The sequence below is a fragment of the Catharus ustulatus genome, chromosome 2, assembly GCF_009819885.2.
Source record: "Catharus ustulatus isolate bCatUst1 chromosome 2, bCatUst1.pri.v2, whole genome shotgun sequence".
Taxonomy (NCBI): domain Eukaryota; kingdom Metazoa; phylum Chordata; class Aves; order Passeriformes; family Turdidae; genus Catharus; species Catharus ustulatus.
Window position 1 is genome coordinate 52,677,790 of NC_046222.1, and position 14,719 is coordinate 52,692,508.

The 14,719-nt window shown below is 40.0% G+C and overlaps 1 protein-coding gene across 1 annotated transcript in view; it reads left to right on the forward strand.

Moving 5' to 3' along the window:
- LOC116992904 (beta-1,3-glucosyltransferase-like) overlaps positions 1-2,765 on the forward strand; it is a 53,941-nt gene extending 51,176 nt beyond the window's left edge. The window contains exon 15 of the mRNA XM_033053015.1: positions 1,138-2,765. Coding sequence (XP_032908906.1) covers positions 1,138-1,305 — 168 coding nt within the window. The 3' untranslated portion in view covers positions 1,306-2,765. The remainder of the gene's footprint in view (positions 1-1,137) is intronic.
- The last annotated feature ends 11,954 nt before the right edge of the window (positions 2,766-14,719 follow it).

Here is a 14,719-nt window from a genome sequence, read left to right on the forward strand (position 1 = left end):
GAGCAAAATTTTGGTCACAACAGTGCGGCTTGTATTCGTGAAATTACTGTAGATCAATATGTAATAACACTAACCAAGATGCTGCTGCTGCTGCTTTTTACCTTGATTCTCAGCAGAATATAACTGATCAAATAAGAACATTCTCATACCATGGATTACTAAAATATGTTGCTGCTTTGTATGATATTTTAGCTAACCTATAACTACATTTTATAAGAAATGCAGGCAGAGGTGAGGATTTTCAAAACAAAATAGAACAAGGAGCAATATGTTTTGAATAGTTGTTGTATGTCCTCTTAAGAAAAAAAATCTACAACACAATACTTTTTTCTTCAGGTAATGGAGAACTGACTGTAAAAATTTTAAATAAATCTACCTGCTCTACTTGCCTGATTTTTCTATTGATTTAGTATATACTATTCTCATTAGTGGAGATATAAAATATGAAATTATTGCTTTTATGGTGGATTCTGAAGAATGATATGAGTACCATAAATTGCTCTAGGCTAGCACATGGCAAAGAGAGCTTACAAAACATGGTTTACATGGGAGTTTGGGAAAAAAGACCTGGAGTAGATTTGAATCTTGTTTCTGTCTTCCGCAGTGTTTTACAAGCTAACTGTAGTGTCACAGTGGAAAACATGATGCATTGATGCCTGTAGAAATTTTCTTCCTTCTAAGCCAAATAAACCAAATCCTTCCATGATATGAGCAAGAAGCACTAGAGATTTTTTCCCAAACAGTGCACAATTTTTTTAAAAGTCAACATTTAAATCAGTATAGGATTTTATGTTTTTCAGGTGTCAATTTAGCTGAAAAACGGGGAAGACTGGCATATCTAAATATGAGCTGAGAATAAAATAAGCTACTTGAGAATTAGTAAATTATTCTGTAGTTCAAAGCAGCTGTCAATGGTGGGGGGAGTTTCATATTTAAATTATCAGCTTCTCCTCTGTTAAGATTCCATTTCTGATTACATTTAATATTTAGAGAAATGGGAAGACTGAGAACATACTATTCAATATTTTAATTCCTTGTCCATATTAAAAAATCCTGTCTGTTTACTGTCATGTTTTGTTTCTCATGGCTTACTCATTTCAGTATACTGGGTGCATTTGTTTTTTTCTTCCATCTTAGGCAAGGCCAATGGACTACCCAAAAGACTACCTTTCTCACCAAATTCCAGTATCGTTTCACAAGCATTGGAATATTGATCCGGTGAAGGTGTATTTCACATGGCTGGCACCAAACACAGAAGAGTCACATAATGGAAAAAAAGTTGGATATAACAGAGAGGATTTATAAGCAGTAGAAGAATGTAAATGTTAATTGTTATTCTACAGCTGAGAGACAGTCACTGCTGTGATTTTTGTTTTGTTTTCACATTGTTCATCTGTTCATGACATAAGAAGACAGTATTTTGTTCCTGTTGGTTGCATCCCTTCAGAACAATGAAAAAAGGCACTTCAATGACTTTTGGATTCTTTTCCTCTCCTTGGTTTCTTTATAGAATGTTTTTGGGCTTTGTATACCAATGAACTTGACTCACATCTAAGTCTTGTACAACTTTACCTGTGTTCTGTTTTGGACTTGGTTTGGACAGCATCAATTTACATTCCCTTCCTTTGCTCTCTCAAAAGCTGAATTTATGTATTTGGGAGTCTAATATTGAATAAGTGTTGAACATCTGTTATACATCATCTCTCACTGACTTATAGAAAACAGTTCTTTAAAAGGTTCTGGAATAGTTTCTTGATAAATCATAGAGGACGTTTGATTTTTTTCTGTGACCAGGAGCTAGATTGTGTGAAGGCTGTGCTCCGTTATGCTCATTTCAGATAGAAACACTGTAGTTTTCTGGAGTAGCTGGACCAGGCATGAATCCATTGTTGTACCTTTAAGTTTATTGTCATTTGTGTGGATTGTCATGTACAAAATGGAAAAAAAGGTTAAGGATAGGGATTTCTTAGGTGGCCACGGGAGGTCACTGTGGTTCCTTCAGAAACTGAAGTCACCGGACATCAATTTGGCAAATATAAAAGGGACTCTTAAGCATTTTTGCAGAACTAACATTTCAGTATTTCTGATGTGTGCATTTCAATAGCATATAAATGCCAGCTTTAAAAATTTTGTAGTATCCCTAATTTATCGCATCAAGATAAGTAATTTTATGCATACAACATGTAAAGTGTGATTCATATTTAAAACGTTCTTGAATTTTTTTTAGTAGTTCAGTTTTGTAAAACTTTTGTACAAAAACAGGCTTTAGTATGTTCTAAACTAATTTTTATGTTGTAAAACTGCTTCTTTTTAAATGACAGTATGTGGCACTTGTATACTGTTATTTACCTTGGCTTGCTATATTGTAGCAAAATACAGGGTCTTAAAGCCATACTGCTGAAGTAATTCGTGTTTTGGTTTCTTTTAGTAGGTTAAAAATTGATTCCACTCCAAAGAAAAGCAATACTTGCTCTAGAGTCACCACTGATTCCTGTCTCGGTAATTACCGAACGTGAATAAACATTTGTGAATGTAACTTGTGGGTTCCTAAGCATTAAATAGCAAGCACATATTCATAATAGATTCAAATTCTGATTAAGAAAGAGCAATCCATGTTATGTCTTTTTTTCTTCCCACTACCAGTGCCTTAAACAGTAGACATTTTACTGATGCCAGAACTATGTTCTCTGATACCATTGGTGAATTGTTAATTATGTTTACTGTTTAGAACTGTGAAAGCTGAATAAAAGTATTCTTTAACCTTTTGTGCCTTTTTCCTCTTTGCAAACTAAGTACAGGATTCTTTAAGCACCAGTGAAATAAGTTCATCACCTTAATAGTATTTACTGTCAATTTTATTAAAAAGTAGCTTAATCTTTGGGGTTTTTTTCATGATCTGTCCTGACCTCCATATTAGGTCAGTTTTCAGCCTCTAGTTTTGTGCAATGGAAAATGCTGTTCTAATGAACACCTTGAGACTGGAAGCCTTGATGCTATCACAAAACATATTTCACTATCTAATTCTCTAAAGGTCTTGCAACTCAGTCCAATCAGGTCCAACTTCCAACTGGTGATATTTAATCTCTCCTTGGGCCCTGTGAAGGCAGACTAGATCAACAAAAGATGATTAGATTTGAGTCCAGGCTGTGTTGTACCAGTAGACTTCTTATTTAGATGTGGGAAGTACATTGACTCATTGATTGATTGCTTACTCGACTTTTATTTCTGGTTTGACAAATGTAGTGGTAGCTGTCCTAAAGTCCATCTTTTCCCTTGCTGTTAACTCTGGGTTTTGCTGCAAGATTTCTGGAGGCATTAGTAAGCATCAGACTTCTGATTTTAGTCTCCATAGTTTTGAAGGCAACAAAGCCATAATTTGCTCAAGTATTTTGCCCCCAAAACTCTAATTTTTGAGATACTGCAGCAGCATGACACAAATGACCTTTTAGTCTACCACCTAAATAAGATTTTTTCAAGAAATGGATCACAAAGAGTTTCTATAAACAAGACCTTCTATGTGAACTTTAGTTTTAGAAGATTTAGGATGATTTCTACTAGCTGAAACCTAAGGACAAAACTGTGTGTTAATGAACCTGAACAGTACTAATGTTTCTAATGAAAATCAAGTGGATTACAAAAGGTGTAATGTTAAAGCAAATCAATAGAAGAGGCATTCAGAACTCATTTGTTAACAGGCGAATTAAAACAGGGCTGCAAAGTTGATTGACTGCTTGAAGTTTCCTCTTCTGAGACATCGCAGGGTTATGGCATGAAAAAGAAAATCTGGGAAATGTTACTGACTATTTGTTTTTAATATTTATAGCATAAAAATTTCCAGTGTAGTAAGATCTTTCTTTCACAACATTATTTTTATAATTTGGTTGGTTGGTTGGTTGGTTGGTTGGTTGGTTGGTTCATCTGTCAGGAGCCAAAAAACCCTTGTGGCTCCAATAGAGCAGATATGTAAACAAAGAGTGACGAAGAATTTGAGGCCCACATTTGATCATAAGCGAGAATGAGGGCTATGAATCTCTTTTTATTTCCCTACATCTCCAGATGTCCCAGGCATGGAGAGACCCAAAAGGATCTGACCTTTGCCTCTTCCTTTGTGATTAGAAAAATGGGCAAGAGTCTTGAGGCAGCTTGCAAGCTGAGTAACTTTCTTTTTGTGCAGGAACACTTTGCCCTGACACCAGCTCTGATGGCTGCTGACTGGAGGGAGGAGTCCAAATTACCTTATTTTCAATTCTTTAATTTCTTGTGGCTTTTATTATCATGGCTGGAACTAGAATGTCTCAGCCAGAGGCCTGAGACACCATTCAATGAGATTCCTGGAAGGTGAGATCAACAGTGTGCAAGATTGCCATGATTATTTACCATGAGCACCTCCAAAGCCAACATTGCAAGTGCATTACCAAGAAACATGGAGAAGTAGTAAGAGATTTGCTTTTTGCAGCACTGTGAAACTCTGAATGCCTTTGTGCATTGGACACCATGATAATAAATATATTTGAGTTTGCTTCAGTGCAATTTCTTCTTCTTGTTGTTGATATGAAACTAAAGGAGAAATTTAGAATTCTGAGCAAAATGCTCCCTGAGGGTGTCACCTCATCATAAATTGGTTGAGGAATCTAAGAGCACTTGACTCTGCTCTGTTAGTGCTGCCTGGTGTAGCTCTGGCTCTGAGGTCCCAGCTCTCACCAGCATGGTGGCTTCACCCTCTGTACTACCCTGTACACACATCTACTGTGTCAGTATAGAACAAAGTCACCTTCCCAGTCACACTGAGGGTTCTATCTTTAAGTAGTTGTTCCATTCAGCAAATAAATAGATTCAGTATTGATCTGTAGGTAGCTAATTTATCCATTTCAGTTTGTGACACCCACTGTTCAGGTATAAAGAATAGCTTTTTAAATACACAGCCTCATAGTGGTAGCCATTGTGTAACTGCTTGATTTAAATTCTGTCCTCAGAAGAAAAGAACTCATTCTTTTCAGATCTCAGCCTGTGGTTCACAAGAAGAAACCTGTGGGACCAGAGGAAGTAGAGAGAGGTGAACAATATGTTTATATCTACCTGCTTTTGCAGATTTGCTTTACTTGTTTTTTGTGCCCTTGTCAGCTAAGAAGCAGAAGTACTTCCACTGAAATCAGTTAATGAGATTTCTTCTGCTAGGACCTGCATTTGCATGGCAAGAATGAAACAGCTTTGGTGGAATGTGTGTGCCGGTTAGTTCTGAGCACAAGGGGAAAAGACACAGTAGAAATAATTTATTTAAAGATGAGAAGGTAAGTAGGCATTATGCAAATGCATACAGAGGCCTAAAGGGCTCACTGTCAAAGGAAGAACTGGTTTGGAAAACAGGCTATGGAGAGGAGTGATAGGAAATTACACCAATGGAGTTTAATGAAACACTCTTTATGGAAAAATCTATAGGCATGCTGCTTTTATAAGCCAAAAAAAAAAAAATCTAAGCCATTCCTGTGAGAAATAAAATTTTAAAGCAATGCTTTTGTAAGTCTGAAGGCTTTAGAGCCTGACTGCTAAACAAAACAATTCCAAAAAAGTTGAAAGCACTAAGCTGTTAATATTTTACAGACTCAACTTACAAAAAAAAAAAAAATAGTGTAAGCAGCTTGTTAATTTATAAGAAGCCAATAAAGAAAATTATCTGCTGGGAAGATTATTATGCATCATCAACTGATTTGTGCCCACTTCTCATTTATGTATTTCTACCTGGGACATCCTCCAGAAGAAGGTCTAATCAGACAGTTTATAATGTACCCCATCAAGGGCCTCATAGCAGAAGATCTTATGTTGCCCTAGTTCTACAGGCACTGCACCCCATCTTCACAGGGGTGCTGTGTGACACTGTCGGGTATCTGCTCCCCAAAAGCCTGTGAGAATAGCAAGAAATACAGCACATATCCCTTAGGAAGGAGGGAAATTGTAGGACTGAAGACCTGTGAGTTCCTCAGTTGTCTTAAGGAAGCTCTTAGTGGTCCTCCTTCAAAGTAGGTGGCTAGCTGGCAGCAGAAATGATATGGGGTATAACCCTCAGTAAACACAAATATGAAGTCATAGCCTGGAGCAGGTCAAGCTCACCTGCAGCTCCAGAGGCTTTGGTAGCTCTAAGGACAGACAGTCACAAGTGCTGGTGGGTGATGTTGTCTAATTCACCAGCCTTTTTTCCCAGAGACCTCTTATGTTGCTAAGGTTGTTGGCAAGCTCCTTGAGGGAGCCCTTTACACAGAGCAGAGTGGGAGCTGTGCTTTGATGCAGCCTATGCTGTGGTCCCATGGCCTCATTCTGTCCAGTCATGAAGCTCTGCTGAAAAGTTCTCAGCCTATCTCATGTGCTGACAAACCAAGCTACTAATTGGTTGTTCCTCCTTCTGTTGCTGCCTCTTCAGGCTAGAATTTTTCCTGTTGATGAATTTTATGTTAACTAAAACATCTGATCCTACAAATGCAAGTTCTGGAATTACTTTACACTTAATAAATAGTGAAATATGTTTTTAACAAAATGAAATATGGATAATCATGCTATAATTACTAGGTTATTGTATTCTTGTGAGAAACTCTGTCAAGTGCAGTTTGAATGTCTGAAAAAGATATGATTTTGCTTCATAAGAGCTGGCTTACCTCCACCATGGCTTGCCCCTTGTTCAGTTAAGTGATATGATTAACACATAAATAATCCTTGCTTTAGAAGCTCATAATTGTCCTGCCACCAAACCCTGCTCTTGGGAATTTGGTGCTTGAAAGCTGAAGCTCCAAGCAGGGAAGTTTCTTTCTTGTCTACAATTTTCTCTTGTGCTCTGTGCATCCTGCAAAATCTGCTTAACACTGGGCCTTAAACTGAGCCATACCATTGTTCCTGGCTTGGGAAAAGGAAGATGGAGCCCAGCTCTTGCCAGGCTGAAATACCTACTCCAGGTGAGTATTTGACTCCCATCAGCATCCATCACACTCAGTCCCTGAGAGGTCTGGAGTCAGTGCTTCTTCAGGGTGAGCAGATCCCTCAGGCAGTGCCTCCCAGAGCTGTTTCTCACCAGGAACAGCACATTTGCACACAAAACTCAGAATTGTAGAACAGCCCAGGCTCCTCTGGAGGTCTCCTGGTCCAGTCCCCCTGCTCAAGCAGGGACACCTACAGCTGACTGCTCAGGACCACGTCCAGGTGGCTTTTGAGTAGTGCAAAGGGTGCAGACCCACCACTACTCTTGGCAACCTCCTCACAGTAGAGAAGGATTTTCTTATGTTCAATTGGAATTCCCTGTATTTCAATTTGTTCCCACTGCCTCTTTTCCTGTCATTTGGCTCCACTTGGAAGACTTCCGTTCAATCTAATCTATACCTTCCCATCATGTATTTACTGATAAGATCCTACCTGAGCCTCTCCTCTGAGAAGTTTCTGAAGCTGCCTAAGTGGGGCTCAATTCAATTTGGTTTTGTTTATTTGACAGTTTCTTTTTAACATGGCAAGGTGACTCCAGGCATTTTCCACCAGAGCCTGTTTACAGGTTTTTAATAACTGTCACGGTGCCAGGCGTTTGCTGCATGGTGAGAAGCTGCTGGGAATAATTAGCACCAAGGGGAAAATGTCAAAGAGATTTAAATGTAATGTTTATACAAAATGCTACTGCTTTTTAAAATTCCGGTCAGCAGCAGCACAAAACCTCTGTGATTCCCTGCACCCCAAGGTTCATCCCACCCACACAGCTATGCAAAGCAAGTTCCCCACTCAGAGCCCCATTTCTCTTCCCTGCAGGAGTGATGCCAGCAGTGCTGAGAGCTGGAGAAAAGCGTGAGCTCCTCAGTGCCCCCACACCCTGCTCGTGGCACCTTTCTGCCAGCCGTGTTATCCATGGATCATGGCCCTGTAGGAAGTAGCCCAATCTGTCTGCATCACTTACATCACTGCTCAGACCTTCTCTCCTGTTGCCTCCCTTCCCTGCTTGGTTTTACCTCCAGCCACCCCATCACTGTGCTGAGCTCTTCAGTTCCGCACATCAACCCCCCAGTACCAGCCATGAGTTACGTGACATACACTGCATTCCTGCTGCCCTCATCGCACTAAAAATCAATGGGTAGGTACTGTAATCTGCAGGTTTTAAATCGTTTGCATGTGAAGGAGAGTCAGTTTTCCATTAACCCTTTGCCCCCTTGCAGGGTTCATTACCAGTATCCAGCACAAGGTGTTACTGCGCCCTCCCTAAGGATTGTACTGCTTCAGCTGAAGGTGCTGGGGAAGAGATTTCCTCCAGAACCCACTTGTTTTGTGCCTTCCCTGACCCTCCAATGTGGAAGTGCCCTCATCTTGCCAGCACAAATGCAACCTGCTCTTAAAAGTGCATACTTTGCTGTGTCAGTATTTTGGGGGTCAAATTGAGGTTTATCCTGCCAGAGTTTCTCCCCAGTGGAAAGAATGGAGGAGAAGTGTTTGCTGCTGAGGCTGACTGGAGGGTTTAAAACATTTGAGGGATTGGTGAAGGCATCTATTTCCCTAAAGGTTCACATGGAATTGCTTCCATGGTGAGATAAAATTAATACATTCTCCAGAGATGCCCCATTAGGACTGAAGAGCCAGTTTGTATCTTCAAAGCAGGTTTGTATCTTCAGGAGCAGACAATTTGCTGCACAGCAGCCTCACCACAGATTGCAGAGCAATAGAACTACTTTTAGTCAGCTCTTGAGGATCTGACCTATGGGTGGTAACTTGGAAATACAAGCTGTTTAAATTGGTAAGATACAAATACTGTTTTCTGTAATATCCCTGGGCCTCTAAAATGTTTTTCTTCCCCCATTAGGTCCTTCTGATTAGTGAAAATATAGTTATTATTGTAGATTTCCAGATAACTGTGATATATTCTTCCCCCACCCACAAATGAAAAAATAAAATCAGCACCAATCTGTTTGGAGTGTATGCCTAAAGGGAATTTATAGGTACGTGTTCCAAAATATATATATACATTTCTAAGACCTCTTTCAAAAACCCATGATTTTGTCAAACCTCAGTGTTAATAGCTCCAAGGAGCTAATTTTACACAGGCACCACCATTAAAATCCTATGTTTACATTTCATTATATCTGGGCTGGGAAATAATGGTACAATACAGAGGAGCAGACAGGTAATGATTTATACTGTCCTGTGTAATTTTCTCAAGTGCTCCTCATGCCTTGGTTGGCCAAATCCTTTCTGAAGTTCCCTTTTCACCTGTGTTGAGAGGGAGCTGGAGTTGCCATCTCTAGGTTTTAAGCAGAAACACTCCATACTCCCTGGAGCCACTGGATTTGTGGAGCAGCAGTGGTGGCCAGGCTGCTGTTGAAGATGTTTCATTTTAGGTGGAGTATGTACACAGAGGAGCAGTCCACAGATCTCAGGTCTTCCTCAGTACTGCCTGAGTGGCTGTGGGCTCTGTTGAGATCAAGAAAGGTAAATCATCCCTATACAGGTGACAAGGCTGCAGTTTCTTATCTTTTTGCTGAGAAATGTTCAGCAAAGTTCTGTTTGTGTCACTGTGGATGCAGAGCACCTCTCTGCAGTAGAGGGCCATTTATGCCCGCTCACAGTAGTGGTGAGCCAGAAATAAAAAATACATGTGATGTACATTAGGGAATACTGGGCTTTTACCTCTCAGGCACTGTGAGGAATGTAGCAAGATTTTCTTTATTCTGCATTTTTAGACTTTATGTTAAAATGCAATCTTTCTAATTTATCTCATGCAACGACTATTGTACAGATGGAAATATTGCACATTAGACAAATAGCAAATCATGTTTGAGTTGACCAAATCATCCCATTCAGGGTGCAATTAATTATTCAAGAAGTGCACATCTAAATGTTATATAAGAGCTCTCTTCCATCTGAAATTACCAAATATAATTAAAAATGTATAAAGGAGGAGACAAGTAGCTTCAAATAACTTTGTGAACTTCTAATTATTTCCAAAACTGGTTCAAAGCTAGTGTAAGACTTGCATGTGTAACCTGCATACTGCTAAAAGCTATGTTCTCACAGGCATGTACAGCTCCCTGGGCAAAATAATGCCATTATTCCCAAATCCCTTACCATTTCACAAGACATTAGCTCATGTTGTTGGCTTCTGTGGGAGCAGAACTGCCTCTGAGGTCACCAATGGCCACTGACACCTTGGGGCCCTGGTGCCCACACCCCTCTGATGTCTGTGTGCCACAGCTCATCTAAGACTCTGGTCTGATTACAAACAAACTTCTACCAGGGTAAAGCCTTACTTGCTGGAAGAGATTGAATAGAAAATGATGAGAGTTTGTTTTTCCTAGCAGCAGGAAACAGGAATTTTCAACAATAAGCTATTGAATAACAAACATGATCATCTTTGCTGGGCAAGCAGCTCAATTTTATTTATGAATAAAGGAGATAAAAAAAGGAGATTTACTCACAGATTGAAAAACATAACAATCTTTTCTTTCTCTAGTTATTTGTTAAGGGTTGTGGATCAGCCCTGTCAGACAGGCAAAGGGAAATGCCCTGCAAAACCAACAGAGGCAGATTAACATGCTGGGGCTTCTTCACAGGCATGCTGCAAAGCTCCACACATTTCATCACTGCTGCAGGGATAATTGCAAGTCTGTCTGTTCCTCCTGAAACACTTTAAACTTTCTTACACTCAGCTCTCAGAACCAGTATTGTGTAACAAATGCCAAGGCCTGTAAGAAGCTTCATGCAGTCTTGAATTTTACTTCCCTGTTCTTTTTTATTTCTTCCTTTCTTTTGGTCTCTTTTCTCCCCCCAGTCCCTAGCTTGTTTGCTAGTGAACCTACCATTCAAACAGATTTAGAGGGGAGGCTGAGGGGACTTCAGTCACCCACCCAGCCCAACTAGTCTGGTGTGTCCTTGACATGGACACAGCCAACTTATTTAAAACAAAGCTGCCTGTGAAGTAGAAAATGCCCAGACCACCTCAGATTTATTCTCCTGCTTTCCATTTTTGCCAGTCTATGCCCTCACATATGAGCAAATTTTACTGTTTTGCTCCCACAGAGAGGACAGATGTGAAATTGGCTGACAGTGTCAGTGCAGAGGAGCTCCCCAGGTCTATTGTGTGTCAGTGCTCCCATCGGTGCCTGCAGCAAGGAATTCTCTGAAAAAACAAAGTGTGGTGTTTTCCTGCTTGCCAATACTCAGCCACCTTGGGCCCTTGGCACCTTTATAAATCTGCCTCCCGTGTTTTAAATAACCTATCCCCTACCTGAGGTTAAGGTCTCTGTAAGTAAATGCTGAATGCAGTTAGGTGATTTTGTCCAAGTGTCGTCATGAAGGAAGAATTATCAACACTTGGTGAACACACTCAAAGCTGAAGAGCTTTACAGCTGGAGGCAGAACTCAGTGCTACACAAACCAAGAAAAAGGAGGAGTTTTACAGGTTATTAAAGATCAATACACAGTTGTTATTTTGCCTTTAATTAATTCCCTTGTGCCCAGCACCTATGAACACTGTAGCTGTATAATTTCTCTTCAGAACAGGAAGAAAAATTCTCCCTAGCCTGTGTGACTCCCTTTAACATACTTTTCCCAGGAAATGAGGCTGTTTTTCTTTCTGCTATGACTAAGTCTCCATCTCAGTACCCCAAGTGCCTGTCTTCATTCATGAGTACCAAAAGGACTATACAGCCTCCTGGTCATTCTGCTCAGACTTGAGCCTGCATCAGCCTGGCTTATCCTGGCACCACAGCAGCACCTTTGGGTACTCAAAGGCACATGAAATTCCTGTCTTCAATTGTCTTCTCCCTGTAGGTATCACTGTATTTGCCCATAGACTTTAAGGCTGAAAGGACCTAGTCACTGTCTGGCCCAAAATGCTGCAGAGTGAGAGCCCTGTGCCCAGCTGGAGCCTTGGCTGCACAATTTGGGGAAGGGTGATGTGGCTGACATGAGATCTCGCTGGAAGGAGACCTGGCAGTGTCCTTGGGCAGGGGTGAATGGCACACGTGGACTTTATGGATCTGAGTGGTCACAGAGAGCAGGGAACAGAAAGGATGTGTGCATTAGGGGCAGGAGGAGCTCTAACATTTGCAGTGAAAAGCAAAGGAGACCCAAAAAAATTGTGTGAGACCAGCCCTCTGAAGGGTTAACTAGAAAAAGAAAATGCACCAACTTGTTAAATTTTTGAAAAGTAAAACCAGTTCTTCATCTTGCAGTGTATGGCTTTCCTTGACATTTATAAACCAAAATGTTGCTATATAGATAAATATGGATCTTTACTCCAAATCATGCTTGAATATTATAAAAATTTTACATAAGCTCAAATATTCAAGGACCGATGGCATCTCAGATGTATTTCATCATGTCCACTGAAATCCCTTTTTCCGGATGATTTAGTTTTGACTCTCAGAAGAATTATCACTGGTCAAGGTTTCTAAATGTGGTCACACATAAAAATTTTTTCTCCTCTCCACTTTCAGATTTCCAGACAGTGTCTATATCCTTGTTATTTTGACTCATCCCATAAAATGCCTTCTCAACTGATTTTCAAGGCCTGTGGCAATTTTTTCTGCACATGCCTATTGCTCAAGGGTATTTAATCTCCTTCTTCCAGAGCACTGCTCTGTGCTGCACTCCTGGAAAAGGTGATAAAAATACACAGAGACTGAGAGAATGTGAACCAGGTAAATTCTGGGGTTTATTTGCCAAACCCTGCATGACCTCAGGCAAATTACTTTATGCCTGGTGAGATGGGATAGTTGTAGATGTCAGTTGGTAGCATAGTTTCATGTCTATAAGTCCTTGGAAAGTCCTGGATTGCAGTACCCTTGAAAGTAAAGCTGCAGACACCTAAAGCTAGACACATGAAACCAAATAACCTTTAGTGAAGTGTGAGTCTCTATTTTATTTTAACTTATTTTTTCTGGGCACTGGAACAACCTGTAGTTTCAGAAAATGATACATTTGGTTGAATTCAACTTTATTTCTGTATGATAGATTAGTCCTCAGGACTTGTTTGGTACACTATACATTTATGTACATATACATGAGCTGGGTAATTGCACAACTCCTGCAAAAAAAGCTTTTTGATAACCTTTCTCTATGAAATCCCCAGAGAGACACTTTGTATCACAAATTTATTTTGGCTGACGAATGTATTTTAAATACTGCTCCTATATCAACTTTGGCAGCCAGTCTTAGCTAGTAAATTTGAGGTCTGGGAATCAAGACAAACAGAACATACATAAATGAAAATCTCTGTGACATAAACAGTGTCAGTCACCAAGTCATAAAGCTTAATGAATTGTAACCCATTAGTGTAATTCTGGCTATATCTGGCACTTGGAAAGGACTAGATTAAAATACTTTAAACGCTAAGGAAAGTCAAATTTACACTCAAGATTCAAAGCTGAGGTGAATTGTTTGCCTTCAAAGCCAAGGAAAAAAAGGAAGATGAATGGGAGCCGCCTGCTCAGCTGTGTGTGAGGCAGCACTGCCCAAGGTTTTATCCCACACAATTCACGTGAGGCTGTTTGCCATGGCCAACACTGTGACTGCCTCATGGCCTGTGGCAGACTAAAACAAGACCCAAAGGATGATTTCCTTTGAGGAGGTGCCGGAGAGGATCCACCGCAAATGTAACAAGCTCAAATCATCCCTGGGGCTCAGATTTGGGCTCAAAGGGAAAGGTACTGTGTGCTCAGTTCATCTCTTAGAGGCCACACAAGCTAAGCTTCTGCCTAAATGGACATTTCTGTGAATGAATGCTGTATTTGTCCAGCCACCTTCTACCCTCACTAGGATAATGGGAATGGTCTGAACCCCTTGGTGCCCATGGGTGTCTTTCAAGTGGATTAGTGAAAACCTTGGAATTATTTTGAAACAACCCTTTTATCATGTAACAGAGAGCAGTGTACTTATGGCCTGGTAGCTTTGGAGTTTTTTTTTTTTTTTCCTCTGAATGCTGTTCAAGCTCAGTGTTGTGCAGTCCCTCTTGTGTTATGCTTTACGGGAAGAAAGTGGATCTCACAACAGTTCCTCACGTTTCCTGCAAGTCAAGAAAAGCAAGGGATTTTTGAGGATTTTCACTGAAAAACTTTGCCCAGATCCACAGAGTCCTGCAAGGTTAAATTCTTCTTGTTTCCCTGATGGAAAGTAAGTGATGCATTAGCAGCTCCCATTAATTTCTGTCCATTCATGTTGTCCTAAGGGGCAAGATGATGTTTCATCAAAGGAAGCAACAGAGTTGCTGCTCTTATTTAAATATAAAATTAATAATTTGAAAATAGGCACACATTACTTATGTTTCTGTTGTTGAAAAAGTTTTCCTACCTTATTATGAAGATTTTAAAAACTAAATTTCTTGCTATACTTTTTTTTAGATTCAGAATTAGAGTTGACCAGCAAACTTTGATTAAAAAGGCTTTTAAAGAAAAATAATTATTAGGAAATTCCCAGTGTTTTCCTAGGAAAAATTTCTCTCCCTCTTTTTTTTTTTATATTTTTTTTCCCCACAGATTTGAACCAAGTCCCAGTGTTCTGTGAACTGCCATGAATTGTCTTGAGTTTGCAGCATTTGGGGAGTCCTGAATTCTTTTCCCTTTTATTTCCTCTCATAGAACAGGGTTTATAGAAAATGGTTTGTTCCTTTGAGCGTGTTTGGAGGTCACAGCACCCTGAATTGATTCCGTCCTTTTGCTCACAAAGATCAATAAGGAAACCATCAACTGTCAGATGAAAATTATCAAATGAA